This window comes from Molossus molossus, unplaced genomic scaffold (assembly GCF_014108415.1).
Source record: "Molossus molossus isolate mMolMol1 unplaced genomic scaffold, mMolMol1.p scaffold_m16_p_3, whole genome shotgun sequence".
NCBI classification, from domain to species: domain Eukaryota; kingdom Metazoa; phylum Chordata; class Mammalia; order Chiroptera; family Molossidae; genus Molossus; species Molossus molossus.
In genome coordinates this window covers 28,464,087-28,491,740 of record NW_023425366.1, presented here as the reverse complement: position 1 = coordinate 28,491,740, position 27,654 = coordinate 28,464,087, and the positions used below count along the sequence as shown (strand labels likewise).

General features: G+C 38.7%; 1 protein-coding gene across 1 annotated transcript in view; it reads right to left on the bottom strand.

Annotated features, from left to right (window-relative positions):
* The window catches only part of DNAH5 (dynein axonemal heavy chain 5), a 286,089-nt gene that overhangs the window by 171,668 nt on the left and 86,767 nt on the right, over window positions 1-27,654 (bottom strand). Inside the window, exons 8-17 of the mRNA XM_036278902.1 lie at window positions 27,357-27,494; window positions 26,435-26,611; window positions 24,733-24,846; window positions 23,477-23,584; window positions 20,201-20,323; window positions 19,440-19,655; window positions 9,623-9,730; window positions 4,461-4,546; window positions 3,470-3,791; window positions 2,120-2,326 (exon numbers count right to left, since the gene is read on the bottom strand). Of these exons, the coding sequence (XP_036134795.1) occupies window positions 2,120-2,326; window positions 3,470-3,791; window positions 4,461-4,546; window positions 9,623-9,730; window positions 19,440-19,655; window positions 20,201-20,323; window positions 23,477-23,584; window positions 24,733-24,846; window positions 26,435-26,611; window positions 27,357-27,494 (1,599 nt within the window). The remainder of the gene's footprint in view (window positions 1-2,119; window positions 2,327-3,469; window positions 3,792-4,460; window positions 4,547-9,622; window positions 9,731-19,439; window positions 19,656-20,200; window positions 20,324-23,476; window positions 23,585-24,732; window positions 24,847-26,434; window positions 26,612-27,356; window positions 27,495-27,654) is intronic.

Here is a 27,654-nt window from a genome sequence, read left to right as displayed (position 1 = left end):
TTGGAACCCTAAGTTGCCATATAAGAAATTCTACTACCCTGAGGTCTCCATACTGGAAGGCCACATGTAGTTGCTCCAGTCCTTAGTTTCAGCAGAGGAAAGCTTCCAGCCAACCCCACCAAAGAACCAGATATGAGAATGGAGCCATCCTGGCCCTTCCAGACTGAACATCTGCCAGCAGTACTAAATAACCTTAGTCAATGCCACGTGGAACAGGAGAATCACCTCCTCAAGCCTTGCTTAAATGCTTTACCCACTGAATCATGAGATATAATGAAATGATTATTTTAAGCCAGTACATTTGAGGTTGTTTGTTATATGCAACAGATAACTAAAACAATTCTGTGGACAAAATTATCATCAATTTTATATTCTTATAAATATTTTATCTTTTTTTTTTTAATCCTCACTCAAGGACATTTTTCCATTTTTTGTTCAGATAGACTGGGAGGGAGAGAGAGAGAGAGAAATATCGATGTGAAAGGGACACATCGAGTGGCTGCCATCTGCACAAACAACCAGGGCCAGGGACAAACTGCAACCAAGGTACGCACCCCTAGCGGAAACCGATCCGGGGTCTCTCTGGACCGCAGGCCGACACTCTAACTGCTGAGCCAAACTGGCCAGGGCTAAATATTGTATCTTAATAAAAAATACTATTTTCTTTGTAAAGATGTAGATAGACTAAGCGGCTAAAAGGGAATCCCAACATGCTGACTAGTATGTGGTAAGCCCGCATTTCGGGAATGTCTGCCCATTGCCAATATTAACTTTCTAATATAACATGGAGGAATAGGAACACAGTAGTCCCCAAGTCTGGGTTCTGGTCCCACTTCTGCCACTTAATAGCTATGAGACCTTGGCTACGTCATTCAGCTTTTCTGAGCCATGGTTTTGTCATCTATAAAACACTATAATAGTATATTGCCTTACCTAACATGGTTGTGGAACATATCTAATGGAATAATAAACATGAAAATGGCTTAAAATTTAGAGCATTATGCAAATGCATGCTTTATTGGCCTTATACTATCATGTTAACTCCTATAAAATTGTATCAGTGGTCATATTGTCAAATATCATGGCTGCATTAATATCACGACCTTATTTCAATTGTCCTCTGGGCACCACTTGTCACTGCTGACCAATCCCTCCCTCATGATGCTCTTCTTACCCTTGGCTTCCTTGACATTCTGTTTCCTCCCACCTCAAAGGTCATTCTTTAATTTTATTGGCATAGTCAACCTCTTCTATCAGACTTGTCAATATTGGAGCTTGTCTGGGTTTGGTCTAGGCTCTCTACTTTTCTTTATCTACATTCTCTTTCTTGGAGATCTCACAGAACAATGACTTTAAATAGCAACTATATTCTGATAACTCTCAAATATATGTCATCTTCAACTTTGACTTCTGCACCCAACTCCAGACTTACTATCGGTATGGATAACACCTCCACTTCGCTCTCTAAACATCATCTTATATTTAAGGTGGGAACAAATGATTCCCTCCTGTCCCCCAAAATAAACTAGTTCCAGACTTTGCCATCTCTATAAGTGGAATGTCCGTTCAGGGCCAACGCATTTTACTGAGCAAGCTGTGTAGAATATAACCTACACGGTAATAAAGCCATACTTTGAGTAAATCCATTGAGTTGCTCACACTAAAAGCAAAGAATCATCCATGAGCCCTCTCATAACCTGCCTATTGACATAAGTCTCTAATTCACTGCTCTACTACTTGGCTGACATCTACTTTAAGCCACCATCATCTCCATCCTGAACCAATGCATCAGCCTTCAAACTGGCTTCATGTTGACACGCTTGTTCACTATAAAATCTATTCTTCACCCAGCAGTGAGAATGGTTTTTACTGTAAAAGTTATCGTTCCCTTTTTCCTGCTCAAATTTCTCCAATGGCTTCCTGGTGCACTCCAACTTGTAACCTTGGTTTGTGAGACCTGGCCTTGCCCACCCTGCAGCCGCATTCCACGGCACTCTCCCTCCTGTCACTCCACTCCGGTCACCCTGGGCACTTTCTGGTCCTCAACAGTGATACACCATCATCGTTTCTAAAACACAAATTGGAGCTAGCCAGGAAGAGGAAAAGAAAAGCACTATACCTTCATGTTACCGAAGTTCTTTTTGTACACATCCCGCTTCTGGAAAAGGGCAGCTGCAAATGGGGAAACGTGCAGACCCATCTGTGACATGCACTTTGTTTCTCTAAATAAGGTTAATATCTGAGGATCCAAGTTTACAAACAATTCTCCTGTGCCTGGAGCCTTCACCAATAAAGAAGCCTCCAGTCCTATGTGAATTTTATCAATCTGAGAAGAGATCAACATTTTCACTATTAGAAAGTTCAATGCATACATAGAGCATCTAGCTTAGCCATTCCTGGGAGAGGCTCATTAAAAGTTCTTCCATGTGGTTGAGCTTCTCAAACTAAAGACAATGGGGCCACGCACTCTTCTCCTAGGTTCACTTCAGAAAAGGGTCTTCAAGTCCTCGGGGATGATGTTGCACAGTCAATTCAACAAAATGCTTGGGTCATGATTCTCTCACATTGAAGTTATCAGTGGATAATGCAATTAAGAGTAGCTTCTCAAACCATTTAGCTCCCTGATACCTTTATTCCTACCCAGTTATTTTTCCTAATAAGAGTGTCATAAAAACCTACTAAACTGTTTTTAGTTACCTAGAAAAGCAAGAATACCACTATGGAGACATCTCTGTATTGGCTCAGATACCAAAAACTGAACCAGGAAAATGAGAAACCATTTTAGAGGCCCAGTAAGGCTGAATTTTATCCTTAAAAAAAAATAAAAACAAGTGTTGGTAGGGTTTGAAATGTAAATTAATTAACGTAGTATGATCAAAGAAAACTTAAGACTTTGTTTAACACACATACTAGTGTTCACTGACACATTAAGAAACTGAATGGAGCCCTGGCCAGTGTGGCTCAGTTGGTTGGGCATCATTCTGTGCACCAACGGGTTGCCAGTTCGATTCTTAGTCAGGGCACATGCAGGCTTGATCCCCTGTCAGATGGGGGGTGCAAGAGGCAGCTGATCGATGTTTCATTCTCACTTCAATGTTTCTTTCTAATATTAAAAAATAATTGTTAAAGAAAAAAAAAGAAAACTGAACACGCACACAAAAAAAGTGAAGAAATCCTAATCAACCAGGTAAAAGAGCCAATAAACAAGACCTTCTCCTTTATGAGTTTGTAAATTATATAAAAGTAAGTTTGTTACCTGGCTGTGATTTTTTTTTAAATGAATCATTATTTTTCCTCATGGACATATTACACTCTTTAACTGATTATCTACCTACATTCAACCAAACCTGTCACATAAAATACCTGCGAACTCAACTCTCTACAAAAATAAAACTGTTCAATGCTAGGGGAGGATTTTCCACTGATTGAAATGGAGATGTCTTTGAAGAACATAAATGTACAGACTTACTTGTTGAAGCCACACCCGGTGGTACAGAACCTCAAACTCCAGGAGGACCTTGGCCACTCTGTTGTAACTGTAAATCACGGGTCTGGCTTCCGGCGTCCGAAGCACAGTTGGGTGCTGCTGGAAAAGCTGCATTGGTTGCTGAATCCTGTGGAACAGCTGACGCGCCCACAGAATCTTCCCAGCAATGGGAGGCTGGTCTCGGGCCAACGGAGGATCACATTTCTGCTTTGAATACAGCTTTGCGACCATATCAATGTCAGCTCCATAGTTTTTGAGGATACGCCGGTATTTGTCATCAATACCAAGATTGGGTATATTCAATCTGATTTTTTGTTAAGTGAAAGGCTTGAATTAATGGGACAATATCTAGCAATCTCCTTTGTAAAGTCATTTTAACACACATGTTAATGGAAGAAAATAAGATATTTGGCGAATTTTAAAAATCAAAATAGTATTAATACATCATATCACAACAAAGTGGTTTTTAAAATATAGTATGTATGGAAAAACATGCAATACCTGACTCAGAAGAACTGACCTCTTTTCTCTTAGATTGTCAAATAAAAAAAAACGACAATAGCCACCACAACAATAGCTGTCCAATGCAAACGCCCTATCATGAACCATAAATATATAAGCCACATAACAGAGTTGTATCTTACTGGTCACACTGCATGATAATGTTGCATCTGATTGGTTCATTCAAGTATAGGCAACTGATTTTTTTAAAAATCACTTGGGAGCAAAAAGGGTAGGTAATCACTTTTTTGTTAATCAATCAAAATTACACCTATTTTTTTGTCAGATCGGCAAAAAATATATTTTTTGTTGTGACACAGAATTTTAGTAATTAGTTTGTGTGCCATGAAACAAAAACAGTTAAAAATCACTACATTAGAATATGAAATAATAACAATAATGCAAGCTAACCTATGTTCATATCACCCCAATTTTAGAAAACCGAACTTAGAAAACTGTTCTAGACTTTTACCTTTCAAATTTCTTTAACATACTTAGAGCTTGATTTGTGTTTTGAATCTTGTCAAATGTAACATCCATGAACTTCTGCAACTCATTCTAAAACAGAAGAAAATCTGCTTATGAACATGAATTAGCATTAGGTAAAGTCCTATTTAGCATCAAGATAAAAGAGCTTCCGAATTCTCTACAATCACATATAATACAGAACAAACTATAACAGAAAACTTTGTTCTCACACCTGAGCTTGAAAGACAGGGAAATGCCCAGAAACCAGAGCACAGAGGGACCCGAGAACCAGAGCAGTCCCAGGAGTCGGCCTGCGGCAGGCTCCAGAGGTGCTGGCTGAGGTACAGGGCCTGGGGTAGACACTGAGGCTTGATCACAATGTGGGTAGAGAAGCTGTTGGGCCCTAATGCTCTCAACAATCCCTGCAGAAAGGCAGGGCCCTGAAGTGCTGCCCAGCCCATGCCAGGGGGGTTAGATACTGTCTATAAGTCGGGGAAAGTAGCAGGGGGAGCTTACCAGCTGGCCAGTGCTGTGAATGGTAAACCAAGCCCTTTACTTCCTCTAGAAAGAGCCAGCTGATATGCGTCTCTTCCACAATTGCTCGCCTACCACCGCAGTGGAAAGACAGCCATAGACAACCCATGAACAACAATGTAGGGCAGGTTTGGCCCATGGGCATAGTTTACAGATCCCTGTCCCAAAGCAATTGAAATTCCATGCCTGTGCCACACCTAGATGAGGGGTCTTAGTTTAACTACTCATGAGATGAGAGAAGTCTCTCCCAAGAAATTAACATACAGCTAGTCTGGGAGGGCAAAACCTCTAGGGCCCCAGCAGAAGCAACACAAAGCCACTCCACAGGGACACATCCACAGTGCAGGGCCAGGGACCCCTACAGGAAAAAAATAAGTATCTCCCAAGAAGACATGTTCCAAAATAATGACCTAAATATCAATTTCTTAAAGCCTTCAAATCTATTTTCCAAAGCAATTTTCATGGTGGGTTTTCCTGAGAACCTCACACATCTTATAGCATTGTACAACTTTGTCCAAAAATAAAAACAACTGCACTGAGAAACAAGCTACATGATTTATTTATTCTCTGTGCACTCTAAGATTTAGCATGGAGTTGTCATTAAACTATAAATTGAGTTAAATAAAAGACAGAATAATTATTTTATTATTTTCTACTTTGTGTTTCAAGGGAAAGTTCCAATCAATTCTTTTTTCTCAATTTACCAGAGAGAAGTTCTGAGCCTCTACAATGCTAAAAAGATTAATTTATGTCGTGATCAAACTGGGAAGCCATTTTCGTGTGCAGCGAGAATTAGTCCCGAGATGAGTTTGACTTCACGTAAGTAATTTGGCAGGACGACCAGCTGGAAATATCCAGCACGCCACTGCAAACAGCTAGCGCTTGAAGAGATGTTGCTCTCTGGGGGCAAGCCACAGTGCTCCCACTGTGAAACCCCAAAGCTGAGGACAGCTAAACCTGTAACAAGGCGCCTCCAATACTTCTCACTGCTTCTACTGAAGTTATACAGAACAGTAGAGTTAGCCTCCCCAAATAAACACTCCAACTTCTTCACTACATAAACATCTCTGAGCATGAACTCTGCAGAACGGGGGCATTTGCAATGCCTCCACGCCCCACCTCCAACTTCAGGCCCCAGCAAATCTTCACTGAGCCCTAACACTGGCAGCTGCTTTTCCCTGTTTTTCCATCCTATAACTTCACAAAGGCCTATGCTGAGCTCTCCATGAACCTAGGACCTTGAATTTGTCTTCTTTTCTCTCTGGGCATTAGGTTCATTCTAACCGTCTTTTAGAGTCCAGCCATGGAATTCTCACACTTGTCTTTACTAGTTATGGGCTCCCAGCTCCTACTCAATTTTCTGTTTGACCTATTAGTACCAGCATGAACTTGAAATCTGGATAGGATTCCAGGCTCTGGTCACCTTGACAATACTGTCCTGACACAACCCTGATCCGAGGCACCTATGTACTGCACCCCACCCTCCAGTTACTGAGCCTCTCCATTCCAGTCTCCAAGGCTCGCCCCCAATACTCCATCCAGACTGCTGGTTAGTTTGGAATTTTCACCCTGATTTTATAGAGACAATGGCTGAGTTCGTGAGTTACTTACAGGGGAATGTGTAGAAAGTTTAGTTAAGAGAAAGAGGATAGAGAAAGAGATAAAGAAGTCAAAGGAAAAGTAGTCATCCAACCAGAGAGAGATATGGGCCATTACTGAGCTGCAAGGTAAGACATTAATAGAATTAAATTTTTAAAAAGAAAATATATAAGAGAATAGGAACTAATGTCTATAACTAATGCTTAAACACCAGGATGTAGAACAATTACACAATTATATTTTTGGAATTATAAAAAGTGGTCTCCCCACTCATTTCCCTCCATTTACTTGGGAAATACAAACACTGTTCTGGCCCCAAGCATCAGCTTCTTTCTGAGGCTTTTCTGATCCCAGGCAAGCAGCAGTGTGGGACTGTTTTTCTCCTAGGCTTGCATCCTGCCTCATGGGTTGTAGAAATGCTCAGGTTCTATATAAAGTTTCATAGGCCTGTACTCCCTCTAAGTTTCTTGAGGCTTCTGTGGACTATGTCTTTGATCTTTGCATCCTCAATGCCTGGTATAATATCAGAATGTTATACTTCTAACATATGTGTACTTGTGTTTCTATCAGAGCACATATCTGCCTTCTGTCTGCTGTGAGCTTTAAGAGAAAATCTACTTCATTTATTTCTGTGTTCATAACCCACAGCATAGAAGCCTAATACATAATTGATGTACGGTAAATGCTTGTTTAATTATAATAAATCTAGACTTCTTAATTCATTACTCACACTTTAATTCAGCAAACATTCTTTGCTCTCCAATTACATAAGGTGCCACCCACCAGACCCCTGGAGACACAAGTAGGAATAAACCTGAGTCCTTCCCTCAAAGTGTTCACCACCGACCTATATTCCACATACATGCTACTGAAGCACCACATATCAGCAAGTGCCGGAAAACAGGTAAAGACCTGACAAATACACATTGATCACGGAGCACAGAGTCAGAATCTGCTACTGTCCATCAGTTTCTAACAAGAAGACATCAAGATCCGTTGTCATTAAGTCTGAATCAGTCCCTAAAAGTGGTCATTGTTTAAATTACTACAAGCATTGTATCTCCCCACCAACTGAAATATGTCTTATAACATAGTGGTTAAAAACTTGAATCCGCCCTGGCCGGTTTGGCTCAGCGGTTAGAGCGTCGACCTGCGGTCCAGAGAGACCCGGGTTCGGTTCCCGCTAAGGGCGTGTACCTCGGTTGCAGTTTGTCCCCGGCCCTGGGTGCTTGTGCCGGTGGCAACCACTCGATGTGTCCTTTTCACATCGATGTTTCTCTCTCTCTCTGTTCCTCTCTCTCCCTCCCACTCTACCTGAACAAAAAAATGGAAAAATGTCCTCGGTGAGGATGATAAAAAAAAAAAAAAAAAAACTTGAATCCTAGAGCCAGACTGCCTGGGCCTAATCCCCACATGACCACTTGTTATCTCTGTGATTTGAGGCAAGTCACTTAACCTCACAGTGACTCGGTTTGCTCCTCTGCAAAAATGAGGGCACTAAGAGCACTGACTTGATAGGATTAGTGTGATTATTAAATAAATTAACACCACCCTGGCTGGTTTGGCTCAGAGGCCAAGGGCATGCAGGTGGGTTGCGGGTTCGATCCGTGGCCCTAGCCAGGGTCATGCAGGTGGCAACCAACCAATGTCTCTGTCTCCCATTGATGTGTGTATGTGTGTCCCTCCCTCCTTCCCTCTCTTCCATTCTATCTAAAAATCAATGGAGAGCCCTGGCTTGTTTGCTCAGTGGTTAGAGCATCAGCCTGTGGTCCAGAAAGACCCAGGTTTGGTTCCTGCTAAGGGCACGTACCTTGGTTGCGGCTTGTCCCCGGCCCCGGTTGGGGTTGCGCGGGAGGTAGCCACTCAATGTGTCTCTTTCACATCGATGTTTCTCTCTTTCTTCCTCTCTCTTCCTCCCACTCTATCTAAGCAACGATGGAAAAATGTCCTCAAGTGAGGATAAAAAAAAAATCAATGGAGAAATATCCTGGGGTTAGGATTAACAAAAAAATAAAATAAAATGAGTTAACACCTATAAAGTGCTTAGAACAGTACCTGACATATAGAATTAGCTGGTTTATTATGATTCCTTCTACCACTGAACTCACCCCTCCAAAACTGCCTCAGAATTCTTCTTCCCTTAAAGTGAACCAACTTATTTCAAACCAAAAATTCTGCAAAAGTTGTAAAAGATGGCCATTTTCCTTCTATAATCAGAATAGTGCAAATTTTCACCTCACTGGGATGAAAAAAAGTATGCATATTAATTATGGTAGACATCTGTGGGTTGTCTCCCCACCTTACCCTTCTTCATTCTCCAACTCTGAGAGCAAACATTCCCAACTGCCACAGGGGGTGCCATCTCTCCTGCTTTACCACGAGAACCAGGGCTAGAACTGCCATCCCAACATTTTCCTTAGGAATTTAGAGCTGTGGCTAGACCTGTGATGTGTTCTCAGAAGCTGATGATAGCCACACCCTGTTCATCCGGACTGAAAGTCAAGATGGCACATCTGCAGTGAGGAGGGGAGGCAGAGGAGCGGGGGCGGGGGGAGCAACAGTGAAAGGGGTCCACTTGCTGAGTCAGTCCTGGTAACATTGTTTCTAAGGCCGGGTGCCACCCTGCCTTTGGGATCTGCCAAACATCACTGACCGTTTGCTTAAACAACCTCTGGTCATAATCATTGCTATTAAAATAACAAACAAATGGAAAGAAATTTTTATATTCTAATAACCACCCTACCCTTCAACAGAGGATGAAACGTAATTGTCTAAGAACTAAGATGGAAGACATGTACACGTCTGTGATTACAGATCATTATCCAAAGTTATATTTATGACCCTTGAATCTATGAAAAAGAGCCTTCAATTATTAACATGAAATCGCAAAACACAGGCTGAGGTCGCTGTCAGTCACCTCAGTGATGAAGACGCCTCTTCCTTCTGATGGGTAATGATTAGCAGCATTATACAGAACAGAAAAAAAAAAAAAAAAAAAAAGACTGTCAACAGGAATTATATTACACAACCTACATGAAGGTCATTAGTCTGCTTGCAAAACTCTTCATAATCCTGGTCAAAATCCATTTTCCGCTGGTCTAAGAAATTATATTCCTTTTTTTTTATAGTAGCAATAATGCCCTGAAATGTAATTAAAGAAATGACAATATTTCATTAGTTTAGCATTACTTAATTAAATATAACCTTTAAATGTGGAACCTGAAAAATCATTGCCAGAAAAGCAACTTAAAAGAGCCTATTTCTTAAGTTACATCGCTTAACACTTATTACAGCAGTATAATGTTGCCTACTGCATTCAAAGAAGTCATTTGGAAAGCATTTTCATGAGGTTTTGTGTATTTTTTAAGAAAAATATAAAATAAAGGCCACATCTGAAAAGTAGGAAAAGTATGTTCTTTAAAAATTTCTTATTAATCACATCTGAAATAATAAAAATGAAGCCTAGAGAAGTTATTAAAATATTTTTCGTTGAAGTATGACATCTTAGAGAATAAATAAGACTTTAACAGAATACAAACTTAGAAAGAAAACACTTATAATATCTACAGATGATATACTATCTTCTAAGCCTCAAATGTCTTAAATAAAATGTCAAACAACAATCTACCATTTAAAGAATCTCTAGAATTAATTGGCTTTCTTCTGCCTGGCAAAGCTGCAGTCCATGACTACAAGAGTACAAATTAGGCAATTCATCTCCTTGAAAACACTATTACCCAAAGTTTTGTTTGCTCTGAATAATGAGCTCCATTGCTATGTGATCATTCTTAACTAGATACTAAGCCATTCTCAAACTCAGGAGACCACACTGTTGACAAAGGCATATAATTTTTATGAAGAATGTTGGGCCTCCTTCTGCAGTCTCTTCTTCAAAGTCATCTCCACTTATATATTAATTCAAATATCTTAATAGATAAAAGTGTATAAACTGCATAACTCTGTGAGTCAAGTTTACTAGTTAAAACAACCAACTCTTTCATGTTGTAGAACTACAAAAGTAGTTCTTTTTAGAAATTGTATATATTATAATGCTACCCATCATGTTATATGAACTATGTTTAAAAAGCATGAAAAAGCTACATCTCTACATGTTAATATGGTAATTAAGAAGACCTGGGGCCCTTAGAAAATTCTGCTCTTCGATTGAATTTTATAGTCACTGGAGAGTATTAAATAAACCAATTAATCGTAACCTTTAAACCAACTAATCAAATTATTGATTCAATTATTTCAATTCAATTATTTGACTACTAATTCAATTATTTGACTGATATTTTTAAGAAAGTATTTTATTTATTAATTAAAATAAATTTATTGGGTGACATTGGCTAATAAAATTATATAGGATTCCAGTGTAGATTTCTATGATACATGGTCTGTATACTACATTGTGTGCCCACCACCCAAAGACAAATCATCTTCCATCACCACATATTTGGCCCCCTTTTCCCTTTATGAACTCCCCACCCCGCCTTCGCTCTGGTAATCACCACACTGTTGTCTGTATCTATGAGTTTGGTTTGTTTGTTCTTCTTGTTTGTTCATTTGTTACTTTCAGTTTTATATCCTACCTGTGAGTGAAATCATATATTTATTGCACACCTGTTATGTACCAGTTAACTCTGATGACACAGGAATAAACAACACAAACAAATCCCTGCCTTGGAGGAATTTACAACCTTGGTGGGGGAGAGAGGGTCAGAATCCATGAAAATCACAAATAAATGAACAAGGTCATTTTAGAGAGGATAAAGGAGTAAAGGGACAAAGAGTGATTGAGGTCCAACAGAAACCAAGGAAAACAATTGAGAGGGTCATTTAAATCAAGATCTGGAGGCCAAGGAGGAAATAACTACATGAAAATCCAGAGGCAGAATTTTCTAAACAAAAAAGCACTGCTAGCCTGAAGGTGGACTGCACTGTGTCTGCAGATGATAGAATGAGAAGAGGAGCAAGTCAGGAGGTGAGAGGCATGGACAGGGGCGTGATTGCCAGGCGAGGAGCCTGAGATTCATTTCCACGGACCCCATTTTGAGCTTCTAACATTGGTACTAACACACACACACAAAATCTCACCTTACCCTTTCCTGCATCATCCATATTTTAACTCATTACCCATGGTCCATCCATTTTAATTAATATTTCACTTAGATTTTCAAAGCAATTTCTCTTCTCAGTATTTTTATCAGGTTAGAACCATCTTTATGTGCATTTAGATGTATAGTTCAACTTCTCATTCAAAGATAACCTTTGAAATATATTCCAAAGTTATTTTTTTCAAAAGAATAGAAAATAAATAGATTTCAAATTGAAAAATAAATGGATATATTCAATTTGTCTTGCAAAACTGTCACTTTCCAAGTACAAATTTTCTACCCTGCAAATTACACAGGATTCATCTACAGTGTTTCCAGCTACATAAGAAAGGTGTTTTCTTTTTCCCTGCCAAAATCTAATGTACTCAGGGAATGAAAGAGACTACTCTAAGTATTGGCCTAAAATGTTAATAATACAAAAACTGGCAATAAATTAAATGATCCTTTTTTTGCCCTGGCTGCATAACTCAGTTGATTGGAGCATCGTCTCTTACACCGAAAAGACTGTGGGTTCACTTCCCTGGCAGGGCACATACCTACGTTTCAGGTTCAATCCCAGGTCAGGGTGTGTACAAGAGGCAACTGATCAATGTTTCTCTCTTTCTCTCACTCTCTCTCTCAAATCAATAAAAAAACATATCCGCATGTGAAGATTTTTTAAAGTTTTTAATTATATGATCCTTTTCAAATTCAAGTATAAAAATTTTAAGTTTCACATAACAGTCTGAGGAATAGAGTAGACCCAGACACATGGAAGTAGGGCACAGACTGACATTCCTCAGAGGAGGGGTTGGGGGGTGGGGGGGTGGGAAGAGATAAACCACAGAACTTATATGCATGTATGCATGACCAATGGACATGGACAACTAAGCCGGGGACAGGGTGGAGGGGTGGGGGGGTGGGGGGTGCCAATGGGGTAAAAAGGTAAAATATCTGTAACAAAAAAATAAATAAAAATTCATAAAATAAAAATAAAAAAATAAAAAAATTTTAAGTTTCAGTGTCACTGCTCCCAAACAAGAAAAAATTGACTACATCTACATTAAGAATTGAAAACTCACTTTGTAAATTGTTTTTTAAAAATCTTCAAAGCATTATTAGAACACTGTGCCCACTTCAAAAACTAAGATTGGAAAAAAAAGGAAAAATGGCGGCGGAGTGAACGGAAGCTACACAGACCGTCTCCCAGAACCAAACTGGAATTACAACTATAACACAGACAAATCGATGGGAAAAACCAACAGAAAAGCAGCTTGCGAGGACCATACAACGAGGGACACTGACTCCATCCCGGTAGGCTTGCGAAGGCGCGAGACGGTCGGCAGCGCGGCAGCGGCCTTAGCTGGGAGCGGCGCCCCCGGGTCACACTCCCAGGCGGCCCCACAGCGCAGAGCCGGGACAGAGGCTGAAACAGCCACAGCCACTCACCTTGGGCTCCGGCAGAGGGAGGGCAGACTGGACTGGAACTGTGTGGGGACACTCGGGATTTGGAGGGCACTCAGAGCTTTGGCTGAGTGCAGCCACGCAGGGCTGTGGCCATCTTGCTCCTTCCCAGGGCTCTGAGGAGAGGCAGCAGCCCCTCCCTCGGAGATCCAACCCCACCCTGTGGGCCACTGAAGTGCTAATTGAGGCTCACTAACAACCAGCATCTGCCCCACCCTCGGGAAATCCCCTTGTGCTAAGCACCTGAGGGAGCTTTTCAATCAAAAGACAACCCAAAACTCTTCAAGTAACCTAGACTGCTAGCCTCCAGGCAAAAAGCTAGAGGATAACAGTACCTTTCCTGGGCTGGCAACTTTAACCAGGAAAGTAAGACTTGACAGTGGTGTTCAACGTGGGTCCTCCCTCGCTCATCTAAACACAGGAGAGGGAGCCACAAACAGCAGAACACCAACACCCACAGGGAAAACTTGACAGGCTCCAAAGCCCACAGTGATAGCCAAAATGGTGAAACACAGAAACAGAAGCCAAATGAAAGAGCAAGACACCTCCACCGAAGATGAGATCAATGTGGAGCAATTAGGCATGTTAACAGAGCTAGAATTCAGAGCCATGATCTTGAGGAAGCTGAACAGCATAAGTAAGGACATAGAGACACTGAAAATAAGCCAAATTGAAATTAAAAACCATCAAGAAGAGATAAAAAATGACATATCAGAAATGAAAAACACATTGGAAGGTTTAAAAAGCAGAGTAGAGGAAGCTGAGGACCGGATCAGTGAATTAGAAGACAGGGTAGAAAAAATCAACCAATCAGAAAAACAAAAGGAAAAAACTATTAAAAAACAGGAAGACAGCTTAAGAGAACTGTGGGACAACTGGAAACGTAATAATATTCGCATCATAGGAGTCCCCGAAGAAGAAGAAGAAAATGAGCAAGGGATAGAGAATATATTCAAAAAAATAGTGACAGAAAACTTCCCTAATTTGGTGAAGGAAGAAGGCATTCAAGTTCAAGAAGCACAGAGAGTCCCAAGTAAGAAGAACCCAAACAGGCCCACACCAAGACACACAGTAATTAAAATGCCACAAATTAAAGACAAAGAGAGAATCCTAAAAGCAGCAAGAGATAAGCAACAGGTTACCTACAAAGGGAACCCCATAAGGCTCTCAGCTGACTTCTCACAAGAAACACTACAGGCCAGAAGAGAATGGCATGAAGTAATCAAAGTCATGAAAAACAAAAATCTGAATCCAAGACTACTCTACCCAGCAAGGCTATCATTCAAAATAGAAGATCAAATAAAGAGCTTCCCAGACAAAAAAGGCTAAGGGAATACATTAGCAGCAAACCAGCACTGCAAGAAATGTTAAAAGGACTGCTGTAATTAGCAGTAGAAATGGAAAGAAAAATAGAACCACACTAAACAAAAATGGCAATAAATAAGTACATATCAATAATCACCTTAAACGTAAATGGATTGAATGCTCCCATAAAAAGACAAAGAGTAGCTGATTGGATAAGAAAGCATGACTCATCTATATGTTGATTAAAAGAGACCCACCTCTCAACAAAAGACTCACATAGGTTGAAAGTGAAGGGATGGAAAAAAATTTTCCAAGCAAATGGAAAGCAAAAAAAAGCTGGGGTAGCAATTCTCATATATGATAAAATAGATTTCAAAATGAAGACCATAACTAGAGACAAAGAAGGCCACTATATAATATTAAAAGGATCTATCCAACAGGAAGATATAATCTTGATAAACATATATGCACCCAATATAGGAGCACCAAAATATATTAAAAATCTTCTGGAGGACTTCCAAGGAGAAATCGACAACAATACAATCATAGCAGGGGACTTCAACACCCCGTTGACAGCGCTGGATAGATCCTCTAGGCAAAAAATTAGCAAGGAAACAGAGACTCTAAATGAAGCACTAGACCAAATGGATTTAATAGATATCTACAGAGAATTACACCCCAAAACTACAGAATACACATTCTTCTCAAGTGCACATGGGACATTCTCAAAGATAGACCACATGATAGGACACAAACTAAATCTCTACAAGTTCAAGAAGATTGAAATCATATCAAGCATCTTCTCAGATCACAATGGCATGAAACTAGAAATCAATTGCAACAAGAACATGCAAAGACATTTCAACACATGGAGGCTAAATAGCATGTTATTAAACAATGAATGGGTCACCGAGGAGATCAAGGAAGAAATTAAAAACTTCCTGGAAACCAATGAAAATGAACACACAACAACACAAAATCTATGGGATGCAGCGAAAGCAGTTCAGAGAGGGAAGTTCATAGCACTACAGGCCTACCTCAAAAAACAAGAAAAATTTCTAATTGACTGTCTAACCTCACAACTTAAAGAATTAGAAAGCAAACAAAAAGAAAACCCCAGAGCAAGTAGAAGGAAGGAAATAGTAAAGATCAGAGCAGAAATAAATTACATAGAGGCCAAAAAAACAATTCAAAGGATCGATGAAACAAAGAGCTGGTTTTTCAAAAAGATAAACAACATTGATGGACTCTTAGCTAGACTCACCAAGAAACAAAGAGAGAAAACCCAAATACACAAAATCAGAAATGAAAGAGGAGAAGTAACAACCAACACCACGGAAATACAAAAGATCGTTAACAACTACTATGAACAACTATATGGCAACAAATTCGACAATCTAAGCGAAATGGACAAATTTCTAGAAACACACAGTCTCCCAAAACTATTCCCAGAAGAGATAGAAAACTTGAACAGACCAATAACAACTAAGGAAATTGAAGAGGTAATCAAGACTCTCCCAGCAAACAAAAGCCCAGGCCCAGATGGCTTCACGGGGGAGTTTTACCGAACATTCAAAAAAGAACTAACACCCATTCTCCTCAAACTATTTCAAAAAATTCAAGAAGAAGGAAGACTTCCAAACACGTTCTATGAGGCCAGCATGATTCTAATTCCAAAACCAGAAAAAGATACTATGAAGAAAGAAAACTACAGGCCAATATCCCTGATGAACATAGACGCCAAAATCCTGAACAAAATATTAGCAAATCGGATCCAGAAATACATCAAAAAAATTATTCACCATGACCAAGTGGGATTCATTCCAGGGATGTAAGGCTGGTACAATATTCGCAAATCAATAAACGTGATACACCACATAAACAAAATGAAGAATAAAAACCACATGATCATATCAATAGATGCTGAAAAAGCCTTTGACACAATCCAGCATCCATTTCTGATAAAAACGCTCAGCAATGTAGGGATAGAGGGATCATATCTCGACATAATAAAGGCCATATATGAAAGACCTACAGCCAACATCATACTCAATGGACAGAAACTAAAAACATTTCCATTAAGAAAAGAACAAGACAGGGATGTCCACTTTCGCCACTCTTATTTAACATTGTACTGGAAGTCTTAGCCACAGCAATCAGACATGAAGAAAAAATAAAAGGGATCCAAATTGGAAAGAAGGAAGTGAAACTGTCATTATTTGCAGATGACATGATATTATACATAGAAAACCCTAAAGACTCCATCAAAAATCTACTAGACTTAATAAATGAATTTGTCAAAGTAGCAGGATACAAAATTAACGTCAAGAAATCGACGGCATTCTTGTACACCAATGATGAACTCACAGAAAGAGAAACTGAAAAAACAATCCCATTTACCATCGCGACAAAAAAATTACGATACCTAGGAATAAACTTAACCAAAGAAGTAAAGGACCTATTTGCAGAAAACTACAGATCATTGAAAAAAGAAATAGAGGAAGATATAAAAAAAGTGGAAGCACATACCCTGTTCATGGATTGGAAGAATTAACATCATTAAAATGTCCATACTACCCAAAGCAATCTATAGATTCAATGCAATCCCCATCAAAATACCAACGACATATTTCATAGAACTAGAACAAATTCTTCAAAAGTTCATATGGAACCAAAAAGACCCCGAATAGCCACAGCAATCTTGAAAAAGAAGAACAAAGTAGGTGGGATCACAATACCAGATATCAGGTTATACTACAAAGCGACTGTAACCAAAACAGCCTGGTACTGGCACAAGAACAGGCATATAGACCAGTGGAACAGAACTGAAAACCCAGAAATGGACCCAAGGCAATACGCTCAATTAATATTTGACAAAGGTGGCAAGAGCATACAGTGGAGTACAGCCTCTTTAATAAATGGTGTTGGGAAAATTGGACAGCTACATGCAAAAAAATGAAACTAGACCATCAAGTTACACCATACACAAAAATAAACTCAAAATGGATAAAAGACTTAAATGTGACCCATGAATCCATAAAAATTCTAGAAGAAAATGTAGGCAACAAAATGCCGGACATCATACAGAGCAGAATTTTCACTGATACGTCACCTAAGGCAACAGAAACAAAGGAAAAAATGAACACATGGGACTACATCAAACTAAAAAGCTTCTGCACAGCAAAAGAAACAATCATCAAAATGGAAAGGCAACCCACTGTAAAGGAGAACATCATTGCCAATGATGTATCAGATAAGGGGTTAATTTCCCATATATAGAGAGTGTTCATACAACTCAACAAAAGGAAGACAAAGAACCCAATTAAAAAATGGGCAGAGGAGCTGAATAGACACCTCTCCAAACAGGACATACAAATGGCCAAAAGACATATGAAGAAATGCTCAACATCACTAATCATCAGAGAGATGCAAATTAAACCTACAATGAGGTACCACCTCACACCTGTCAGAATGGCCGCCATCAACAAATCATCAAACAACAAGTGTTGGCGAGGGTGTGGAGAAAAGGGGACTCTAATACACTGCTGGTGGGAATGCAGACTGGTGCAGCCGCTATGGAAAACAATATGGTGTTACCTCAAAAAATTAAAAATTGAACTTCCATTTGACCCAGTGATCTCACTGCTAGGAATATACCCTAAGAAGCCTGAAACACCAATCAGGAAGAATATATCTACCCCCATGTTCATAGCAGCACTATTTACAATAGCTAAGATCTGGAAACTGCCCAAGTGTCCATCAGTAGACGAATGGATCAAAAAGCTGTGGTACATATACACAATGGAGTACTATGCAGCGGTAAAAAAGAAAGATCTCTTATCCTTTGAGACGACATGGAGGGACCTAGAAAATATTATCCTAAGTGAAAGAGGCCAAGCAGAAAAAGACAAATACCACATGATCTCACTTATATACGGAATATAATGAACATAACAGTCTGAGGAATACGGCAGACCCAGAAACATGGAAGTAGGGCACAGACTGACATCCCTCAGAAGAGGAGGTGGGGGGGTAGGAAGAGATAAACCACAGAACTTATATGCATGTATGCATGACCAATGGACATGGACAACTAAGCCGGGGACAGGGCGGAGGTGGGGTGGGGTGGGTGGTGCCAATGGGGTAAACAAGGTAAAATATCTGTAACAAAAAAAGAAATTTAAAAAAATAAAATAAAATAAATAAAAACTAAGATTAGTCACATATATATCCTTACAAGAGACAGCAGTTAAAGGTCAAAATAACTAGGAATGGTAGGGTTAAAATAAAATTCAGTCCCTTTAATTTTTTTTTTTTATCATCCTTACCCAAGGACATTTTACCATTTTTTTGTTCAGGTAGAGTGGGAGGGAGAGAGAGGAACAGAGAGAGAGAAACATTGACGTGAAAAGGACACATCGAGTGGTTGCTACCCGCACAACCAACCAGAGCCGGGGACAAACTGCAACCGAGGTACGCGCCCTTAGCAGGAACCGAACCTGGGTCTCTCCAGACTGCAGGCTGATGCTCTAACTTCTGAGCCAAACCAGCCAGGGCAGTCCCTTTAATTTTTAACACAGGTCCAAATAAAATGCTTACATGCAGAGATGATCACATGACACTCAGAACTCAGTGTGAACAAAAGCCTGACACATAGTACTGGCTTCATTAAATATTTCTTTCATGAATAAATGAAGCAATAAGTTATATTTAAACACTTTTCTTGTGCTACTAATGAAAATGCTTTCGTTAATGATGATTAATTTTAGACTATTGGGAAGTCATTATCATAACCACACACCTGAAAAGAACATATTAGCACCATTACACAATTTTCAAGTAAATTTAATTTCTTCTTGTTTAAGGGCTATGAGCTTATATTTCACATTATGAACTATTTGAATCATTTTAAATATAGTTATTTGCATAGAATATCAAAGTTTTAGTTATAGATAAGAGAAGCAAATTTAGTTTTAAAACAATACCTGGTATTTGGTGACCATGTCTTCCAGCCCTTCAATTTTAGAATCTTGCAGGACTGAATATGTCTTAAAGGTTGTAAAGATATCTAGTATCTTAGCAAGACGTCGATGGAAAGTTTCAAATTTTCCAAAAATATACATCTCGCTGAATTCAAATTGTTTTTCATTTAGATCTTGTTTAAGCTTTTGCTTTGTCTTGTGAAAGCAGTGCTGGTATTCCTTAAAATAAAAAAGCAAAATATAAGAATGGGAAAACAATGAAGATAACCTTATTCTCTCTTCAGCAAAGGTCATGGCAAAATTAGGGTGGAATTGCAAGCGCTTTGTTTTATGCCTTTTCATTTACTCATCACTCGGCCTAGAATATTTTCTCCCATTCTCCAATCTAGCAAACCCCTAATTATTCATAATGCATCTCAGTGATGCAGCCTTTCCACCCTGGTCCCACCATATTAGCAATAACCTCACTCTAGGTCTCCCCATTCATCTATCAGAAGTTTAAGAAAACCTTCATCATCTTAGTCATCTCTGAATCTTCAGTACTTGATGTGGTATTGGGACATACTAGGCCCCTAAAGAGGGTAGAATAGTGCATAAATTTCCTTGGAAAGTTCATTAACATGTAACCTTCATAATAGTAAAGAATTACTGTTCTTTTTAGCAACCAAGAATATAATAATTGCTAAATAATTTAAGATGCATTACCAAAAACAACATAAATATAATTAAACATTATCTAAATATAGTATTAGGCTGATCACTACCTGCTTAAGTTTAATTGCTGATAATATTTTTTCCACAACAACATCCTGTGGTTGGCTCCACAAAGAAGCAGTTCCATTATTGGTAATATGAGCTTTACATGCGGATATCATCTGATTGGTTACCTGCAATTTTCCAATAAAATGAGGTTATGTACATAAGAGAGCCATCAATTATAAATTGGACTGGAGGGTCCTTAACTCTTGTACCTCTTAGGATGTACAATCTTTGGACTTAAGCTTTCGATTTATTTGTTTCCATAACAACTATGATCAAGCACTAGCCTTTTTATTCTGCTTTATTGAGGCATAATTGACAAATAAAAATTGTATATATTTAAGGTGTACAATGTGATGATTTGAAATACAGAGCAAAAAGATTACCACAATCAAGTTAATTAACACCTCACATAGTTATCATTTTTAATATATGTGGTGGTAGCACTTAAGATCTGCTCTCGTTATCAAAGGATGTGAAGGGCCTATACACTGAAAACCACAAGGCTTTAGTAAAATAATTTGAAGAAGGCAGAAAGAAAGGGTAAGATATTCCATGTTCATGGATTGGAAAAATCAACATAGTTAAAATGGCCATATTACTCAAAGCAATATATAGATTTAATGCAATGCCCATCAAAAACCAATGGCATTTTTTAAATAAATAAATTTTTAAATATCATCGGATTTGTATGAACCCACAAAAGACTCTAAATAGCCACAGAAATCCTGAGAGAAACTAAAGGCTCTAAGTTATTCATTGTCACAGAAAGGTTGTTGTGATGTTTAGAGGGATTTATAATTATCTGCCATACAGAAAAATATGCCAAAAGATATCTCACAGTGTTTCATTTTTCAAAACTAAAACTATTCCTTGGAAGATTAAAAAAATAAGAAGAACAAGCTGGCAGTATAGTATCACTAACTTGAAAGTATACTACAAAGTGACAATAATCAGAACAGCATGGTATTGGCAGAAAAACAGACACAGACAGATGGAACAAATCAAGAGCCCAGAAATAAATCCACATGTATATTTTTGACAAAGGAGTCAAAAACACAATGGAGAAAAGAAAGCCTCTTCAATAAATGGCACTGTGAAAACTGAAAAGACACATGCAAAAGAATGAAATTGGACTGCTTGCTATTTGTCACCACACATAAATATTAATTCAAAATGGATCAAAAACATAAATACAAGATCTGAAACAATAAAGTAAATAGAAGAAAATATAGATACTAAACTATGGACCTTGGTCTTAAAGAGGATTTTATTAATTATCTCAAAGTCAGGAGAGGTAAAAACAAAAAGAAGTATATAAATGGGACTAATGGGACCATATCAAACTAAAAAGCTTCTGCACAGCAAAAGAAACCAACACCAAAACAAAAAGGCAACCAACCAAATGGGAGAAGATATGTGCATACAACACCTCCCAAAATGAGTTAATATCCAAAATATATAAAGAAATCATTCAACTCAACAACAAAATAACAAAAAATCCAATTTAGAAATGGGCAGAGGACCTGAACAGACACTTCTTCCAAGACATACAAATGACCAACAGATATATGAAAATATGATTAACTTCACTAGCTGCAATGAGATACCACCTCACACCTGTTAGAATGGCTATCATCAACAAAACAGGTAATAACAAATGTTGAAGAGGTTATGGAGAAAAGGGAACCCTCATTCACTCCTGGTGGGAATGTAAACTGGTACAGCCACTATGAAAAACAGTACGGAAGTTCCTCAAAAAATTAAGAATAGAGTTACCGTATAATTCAGCAACCTATCTTCTGAAAAAATTAATTGATAAAGATATATGTACCCCTTTATTGATAGTGGTGAAGACATGGAAACAACTAAAATGTCCTTTGATAGATGATTGGATAAAGAATATGTAGTACAGCCCGGGCCAGTTTGGCTCAGCGGTTAGAGCGCCGGCCTGTGGTCCGGAGAGACCCGGGTTCGGTTCCCGCTAAGGGCGCGTACCTCGGTTGCAGTTTGTCCCCGGCCCTGGTTGGTTGTGCGGGTGGCAGCCACTCGATGTGTTCCTTTCACGTCGATGTTTCTCTCTCTCTCTCTGTTCCTCTCTCTCCCTCCCATTCTACCTGAACGAAAATGGAAAAAGTGTCCTCGGGTGAGGATAAAAAAAACCTTTAGAATTTTCTGGGTGAGTTTTTATACATTAAAAGGAAAATCAGATGACTAGTATATGCATGGAATGATATGATGCTGGAATTTGCACTGCAAAGGTTGGGGGTATAAATGAAACAAGATTAGCCATGTGTTGATTGTCACTAAATCTGTGCAATATGTACATGGGTTCGGTACATAACACTCTTCTTTTGCAGAAATTTCTCTTGATGAAAGGTTTTTGAAACTTAGATAAATGGTGGTTTTATAATTTTGTTCAACAACAAGGCCTGCAAATAATATGCATGAAAGCTAGAGTAATAACACAAGCTGACATTTGAGTCTTCTACCCAGGAAACATCCCCCAGGATCCTAACACGCAGTTCTCAAGGGTGACGTTCGGGAAGGACGTCGTGGAGCGCCTGCCTCGCTACTGGAACTCAGAGCACGGAGTTTCCAGGTGAGCTCTCAAGGCTGGACGTCCCTGTTCCCAGGAAGAATCAAGACTCTACTACATTAGTATTCACAACACAAGTCCTGATGAGCTGAACATCCCTCTGTTTTAATACAACATTTAAAATGTTTGCCTTGGCTATGAAAAAGTCATTTATTTCTGAGACCATTCATAATGGGAAAAGCAACAGTGCTCACCATAAACACTTAGGAGTTAGGACATAAGGTTTAAACCTCATTATGCTTTTTTTGGCAGAATCATTACAATTGCTTTTATTACCATGATTGCTATTCTAATAACACCAAGTAAACAACTGTGGCATCAAATACATTTGGTACAGCGGCATATAAATATGAAACAGGAGATAGTCAGTTTTTCCTTAATTAAAATTTACCCATGGGAATAAATAATGTACTAAATAACATAGGCAAGAAATTCCAAAAATAATCTTTTTTCTTTTTATTATATAAATAACACAATATTTATTATAATAATTACTTGTACAAAGAATGCTTTATGATTTTTCAGAATCAGCCTCTCACATAAACTTAATTCTACCTCTATTGAGGGATTAAGCTGCTTTAAAAAATTGTAGGATACATAGACAATGGAGTGTGTAAGTGCAGTAATATTTAATTACCAAAACCTTGACCATTGGCAAAGAAATATAAGTGACTGTACTTACCTTTACAAACAGAGATGTAATCTTCTCAGAGGTATTATAATAATGAGAGATACTATAGATCATTTTAATTGCATTTATAAGTGTGGGGATCGCATCAATCATGGATATCTGGAAGACACCACAAAAGTTTTCTGGGAAACAAATACTAAATTCAGCAAAAAATCTAATAGTCTAATCATGCCATCTTCATTAAAATAAAGTTTAGCCAGAGAAAGACAAGTATCATATGATCTCACTTATTTGTGGAATATAATGAACATAACAGTCTAAGGAATGGGGTAGTCCTAGAGACGTGGAAGTGGGGTACAGACTGACAATCCCCAGGGGGGGGGGATAAAACACAGAACTTATATGCATGTATGCATAAACAATGGACATGGACAACAAAGCTGGGGACAGGGCAGGGAGGGAGGAGAAGGGGGGAATCAGTGGGGGGAAAAGGAGAAACATCTGTAACAAAAATTAATTAGTAAAAAAATAAATAAATAAAGTTTAGCTAAGTGATTTTTACCCAGAATTTTAAAATATTATCTAACACTTTACCTAAATATATTTAAGGATCACTTTATTATTTAGTCATATGCAGTCAATCAAATTTTGTTTCAAGAAGGAAACACTATCTTTCAATGACAAGGAGGTTGTATCAACTAACAGTCAATTTTGTAATCAATGAAAGCAGATGTTTCCTAAAGTTAAAAGTTCAAAAGAACACCTGCTCAATGACTCTTCCCACAGTGGTGCAGCCCAGAATGTCAGTTGCAATATTTAATGGAAAATGGAATATGCAAATGTTTTTAAATATCACATATACATCTTCAATAGATGGATAGATGGAAGGATGGATAAATGGATAGACATACATAGATATATAGACATAGAGATATAGATACATATGTTTATATACATATTTTCTTTTTATATTGATTTTTTTAGAGAGAGATGAAGGGAGAGAGAGATAGAAACATCAATGTGAGACATTAATATCAATTGGCTGCCTCCTGTACGTCCTCCACTGGGGATCACACCCAAAATCCGGGCATGTGCCCTGACCAGGAATTGAACCTGGATCTCTCAGTTCATGAGACAATGCTCAATCCACTGAGCCACACTGGCCAGGCTACATATCATTTTCTTAAGGATAAAAAGAGATTTCTAAGACGTTTCCAACAGACTGTAATATCTACAAACCAAAACTCCACACTCAACTCAGATGAAGGGCCATCAGTAGACTAAGATAGTAGAAGTCATTTACTCACAGGGTCACTGCTGTACAAGGGATCACAGCATTTTTCAAGTGTGTACAAATATTTGACATTGTCCTTTGCCTCATTAGCTGCATCGGTGATTTGAATATCCATCTCCTGCCAAGTCTAAGCACAGTATAGGAAAGCAATGTTAATGAATTATTAATAAAGAAACTTCCAATATAACAGCTGCGAAGAGCCACCAGAGGTCCCCTGGGTCAGACTTTCACTTTGCCCTGTGCCTCTCACATGAAACTGAACCCTGAGAGATGAAGGACATTGCCACACTAAAGAGCAATTTAAATTTTTCACAAAATTTTTAAAGGTATCTCTTCCAGACTTTCTCTTATAAAACCTATTCAATAACTAGGACAGAGCATCAAAAAGGAAGCACGTCCCTCTAAAATTCATGCTTTCTCTCTTCCACTGGCGACTGGATCCACTTTGCACCTCACCCCCACGTTTTCTATCTTCTCTCTATTCTAACCTGAGCTTTCTTTACCTATATCCCTAAACTTTTGTTCATCGGTTAATGTAGTAATTATTTATGAACTGCCAACCATATGCCAGGACTGTGCTATGACGTAGGAACTTCAAAATGGACAGATATCTAAAAGTAGGAGAAGTAAAAGGAAACGATTTAACACAAGCCAACACGTTCATCTGACTTCGCGGAAGTCCTATTGATATTTCTGAACTATAGTACAATGAGATGCTTGCATCCTTTGAGCAATGATATAGGGTAAATCTAACGTGGTTAATGAAACAAATTATTATTATTTAAATTATTTTCATACATTGAAAGATCCATGCAAATGGCTAATAGTCTTTCTGGCACGAATGCCAGATGAGGTGAGCACCTCTATGATGGTCCCCAGTGACCACTGACTCCACATGTTCTTGTGTCATCCCCACCCCCTGATGATGGGCTGAATCTAGCAATTCACTTCTAATAAACAGAATGTGAAAAAAGTGATGGGTGTCGCTTCTGGAATTAGTTTACCAAAAGACTGTGACTTCTACGTTGGGTGTTCCCTTGCATTCTGCCACTTACCCCCTTTAAGGGAAGCCAGCTGCCAGGTTGTGAGGTGCCCAATGGAGAGTCCCCCATGGTAAAGAACTAAAGGAAGCCTCCAACCAATAGCCAGCAAGGAACTTAATTCTGCAACAACCACATGAGTAATTTGGAAGCAGACCCTCCCCAGCTGAGCCTGCCAATGAGCTGACACCCCTACTGCAGCCTCATGAGAGATCCTGAGTCAGAGGAACCCAAGTTCCTGACCCACAGACTGTGGGATAATAAATGTTTGCTTTAAATTGCCAAGTTTGGGGGTAAATTATAATAAAGCAATATAAAACTAGTATGCCAGAACTAAAGAAATATATAAGGTAAGTTTTCATTATTACTACTCCTAGTGGTCTGAATTCATAATGTATATATGATCATGTTATAATGTTACTTTGTAATGACACGCAATGCCCTCTAATCATACATATACGTACTGGTACATCAGCCATCAAATATCTTTAATTCAAAAGCTATTTCCATGGTATCCAAAATTATAGAAGAAAAATATTTATCCAATCTTAAAGTTTTATGTGTGTTTTTTATGAAGGTATAATAACATTTTTCTGTTCCTAATTACTCTGTGGCCTGAAATACTCTAAAACATGAATTTCCTATTTCACACAGAGAAAAGAAATGGCTGACAACCTTCAGAAGCTTCGACCGGGCAGCGGCAAGCACTGCCAACACAGCCTTCACCTCTGGGCTTTTCAACTGATCCAAAAGGTAGTTAAACTTGGAGAGTCTTTTTTTCCAGTGTTCCAGCTCTGCTCGGGGCCCAAGGTCGTCTGCTTCCTTCCGAAGCTGATTGTTTTCTGCGAGGACCTGTGAGTGCCCAGGACAAACACGAACCAATGAGGGCCGGAGATGCTAACGTTGAACATAAGTAACAGATAAGGAAAGAAATAAATGATGCTCTCTGAATCATGCTATGCTTTCATTCATTTGCATGGTTTGAATGACAGGCTTCTACTAACTTAACGTGAATCCATTTTTAAAACCTCCACAAAAACTTAGTGGACTTGCTCTAACTGAAAACTACTACTAAGCTACTTATTTAAGGAGTTTCATAAACGTCTGAAGGACCTGGCCTCAGCATATTTCCTTGGCTCTGTATAACCTCAAACCAGTATATAACCTTAGGAAGCCCCCATGCCTTAGGTGGGTTAATTTCAATTGTGTTTATTTTTTATGCAATGTCCACTTTCACTTAGGACTTTTCTGAAAAAAAATATTTTTAAGATTAAGTCCCAGGATCTCTTTGGAGGACACACTAAATTAGAAAACTCCTTGTATTTCTAGAGATGTTCTCATCAAAGTAAATTATACCTTGAGAAAAAAAAATAGCAAAGAGCTATCTTCTAGTTATATAAGTATACAGAGTCCTTAACTTTCATCTCTTAGAATTCTTCCTATCTCTTCCTATCTAATGACTATAAATAAAGCCACGGGAACCTCACACCTTTTCAGGGGCTCGTGGTAAAAGGCAAATGTGAATGGCAAATGATACACTTTCTCCAAGTGGCTAGTTCAGTAACACAGCATCTGATGTTTGGTTTCTGGAAATTACCTGTTCTGTTTGTTTGATCCATACTTTCATACAACCTTCTATTTTTACCAAAGTTTCGGGGTTATTAGCTAGAGTCAAGTAGTCTATCGGTTCCTTCAGGTTTTTCAGTTCAAATATGTCACACTTTTGAAGGTTCACCTAATTAAAATTAAAGTGAAATAATAAGATGATGCGTTTTACACACACACACATACACACACACACACACACAGTGGTTGACCTCTCAGCTTAGAAGGATCTTAAGGGGATCCTCCGGTCTACACTACCCTGCTCTCTGAAGATTGATTCTGAAAGCACA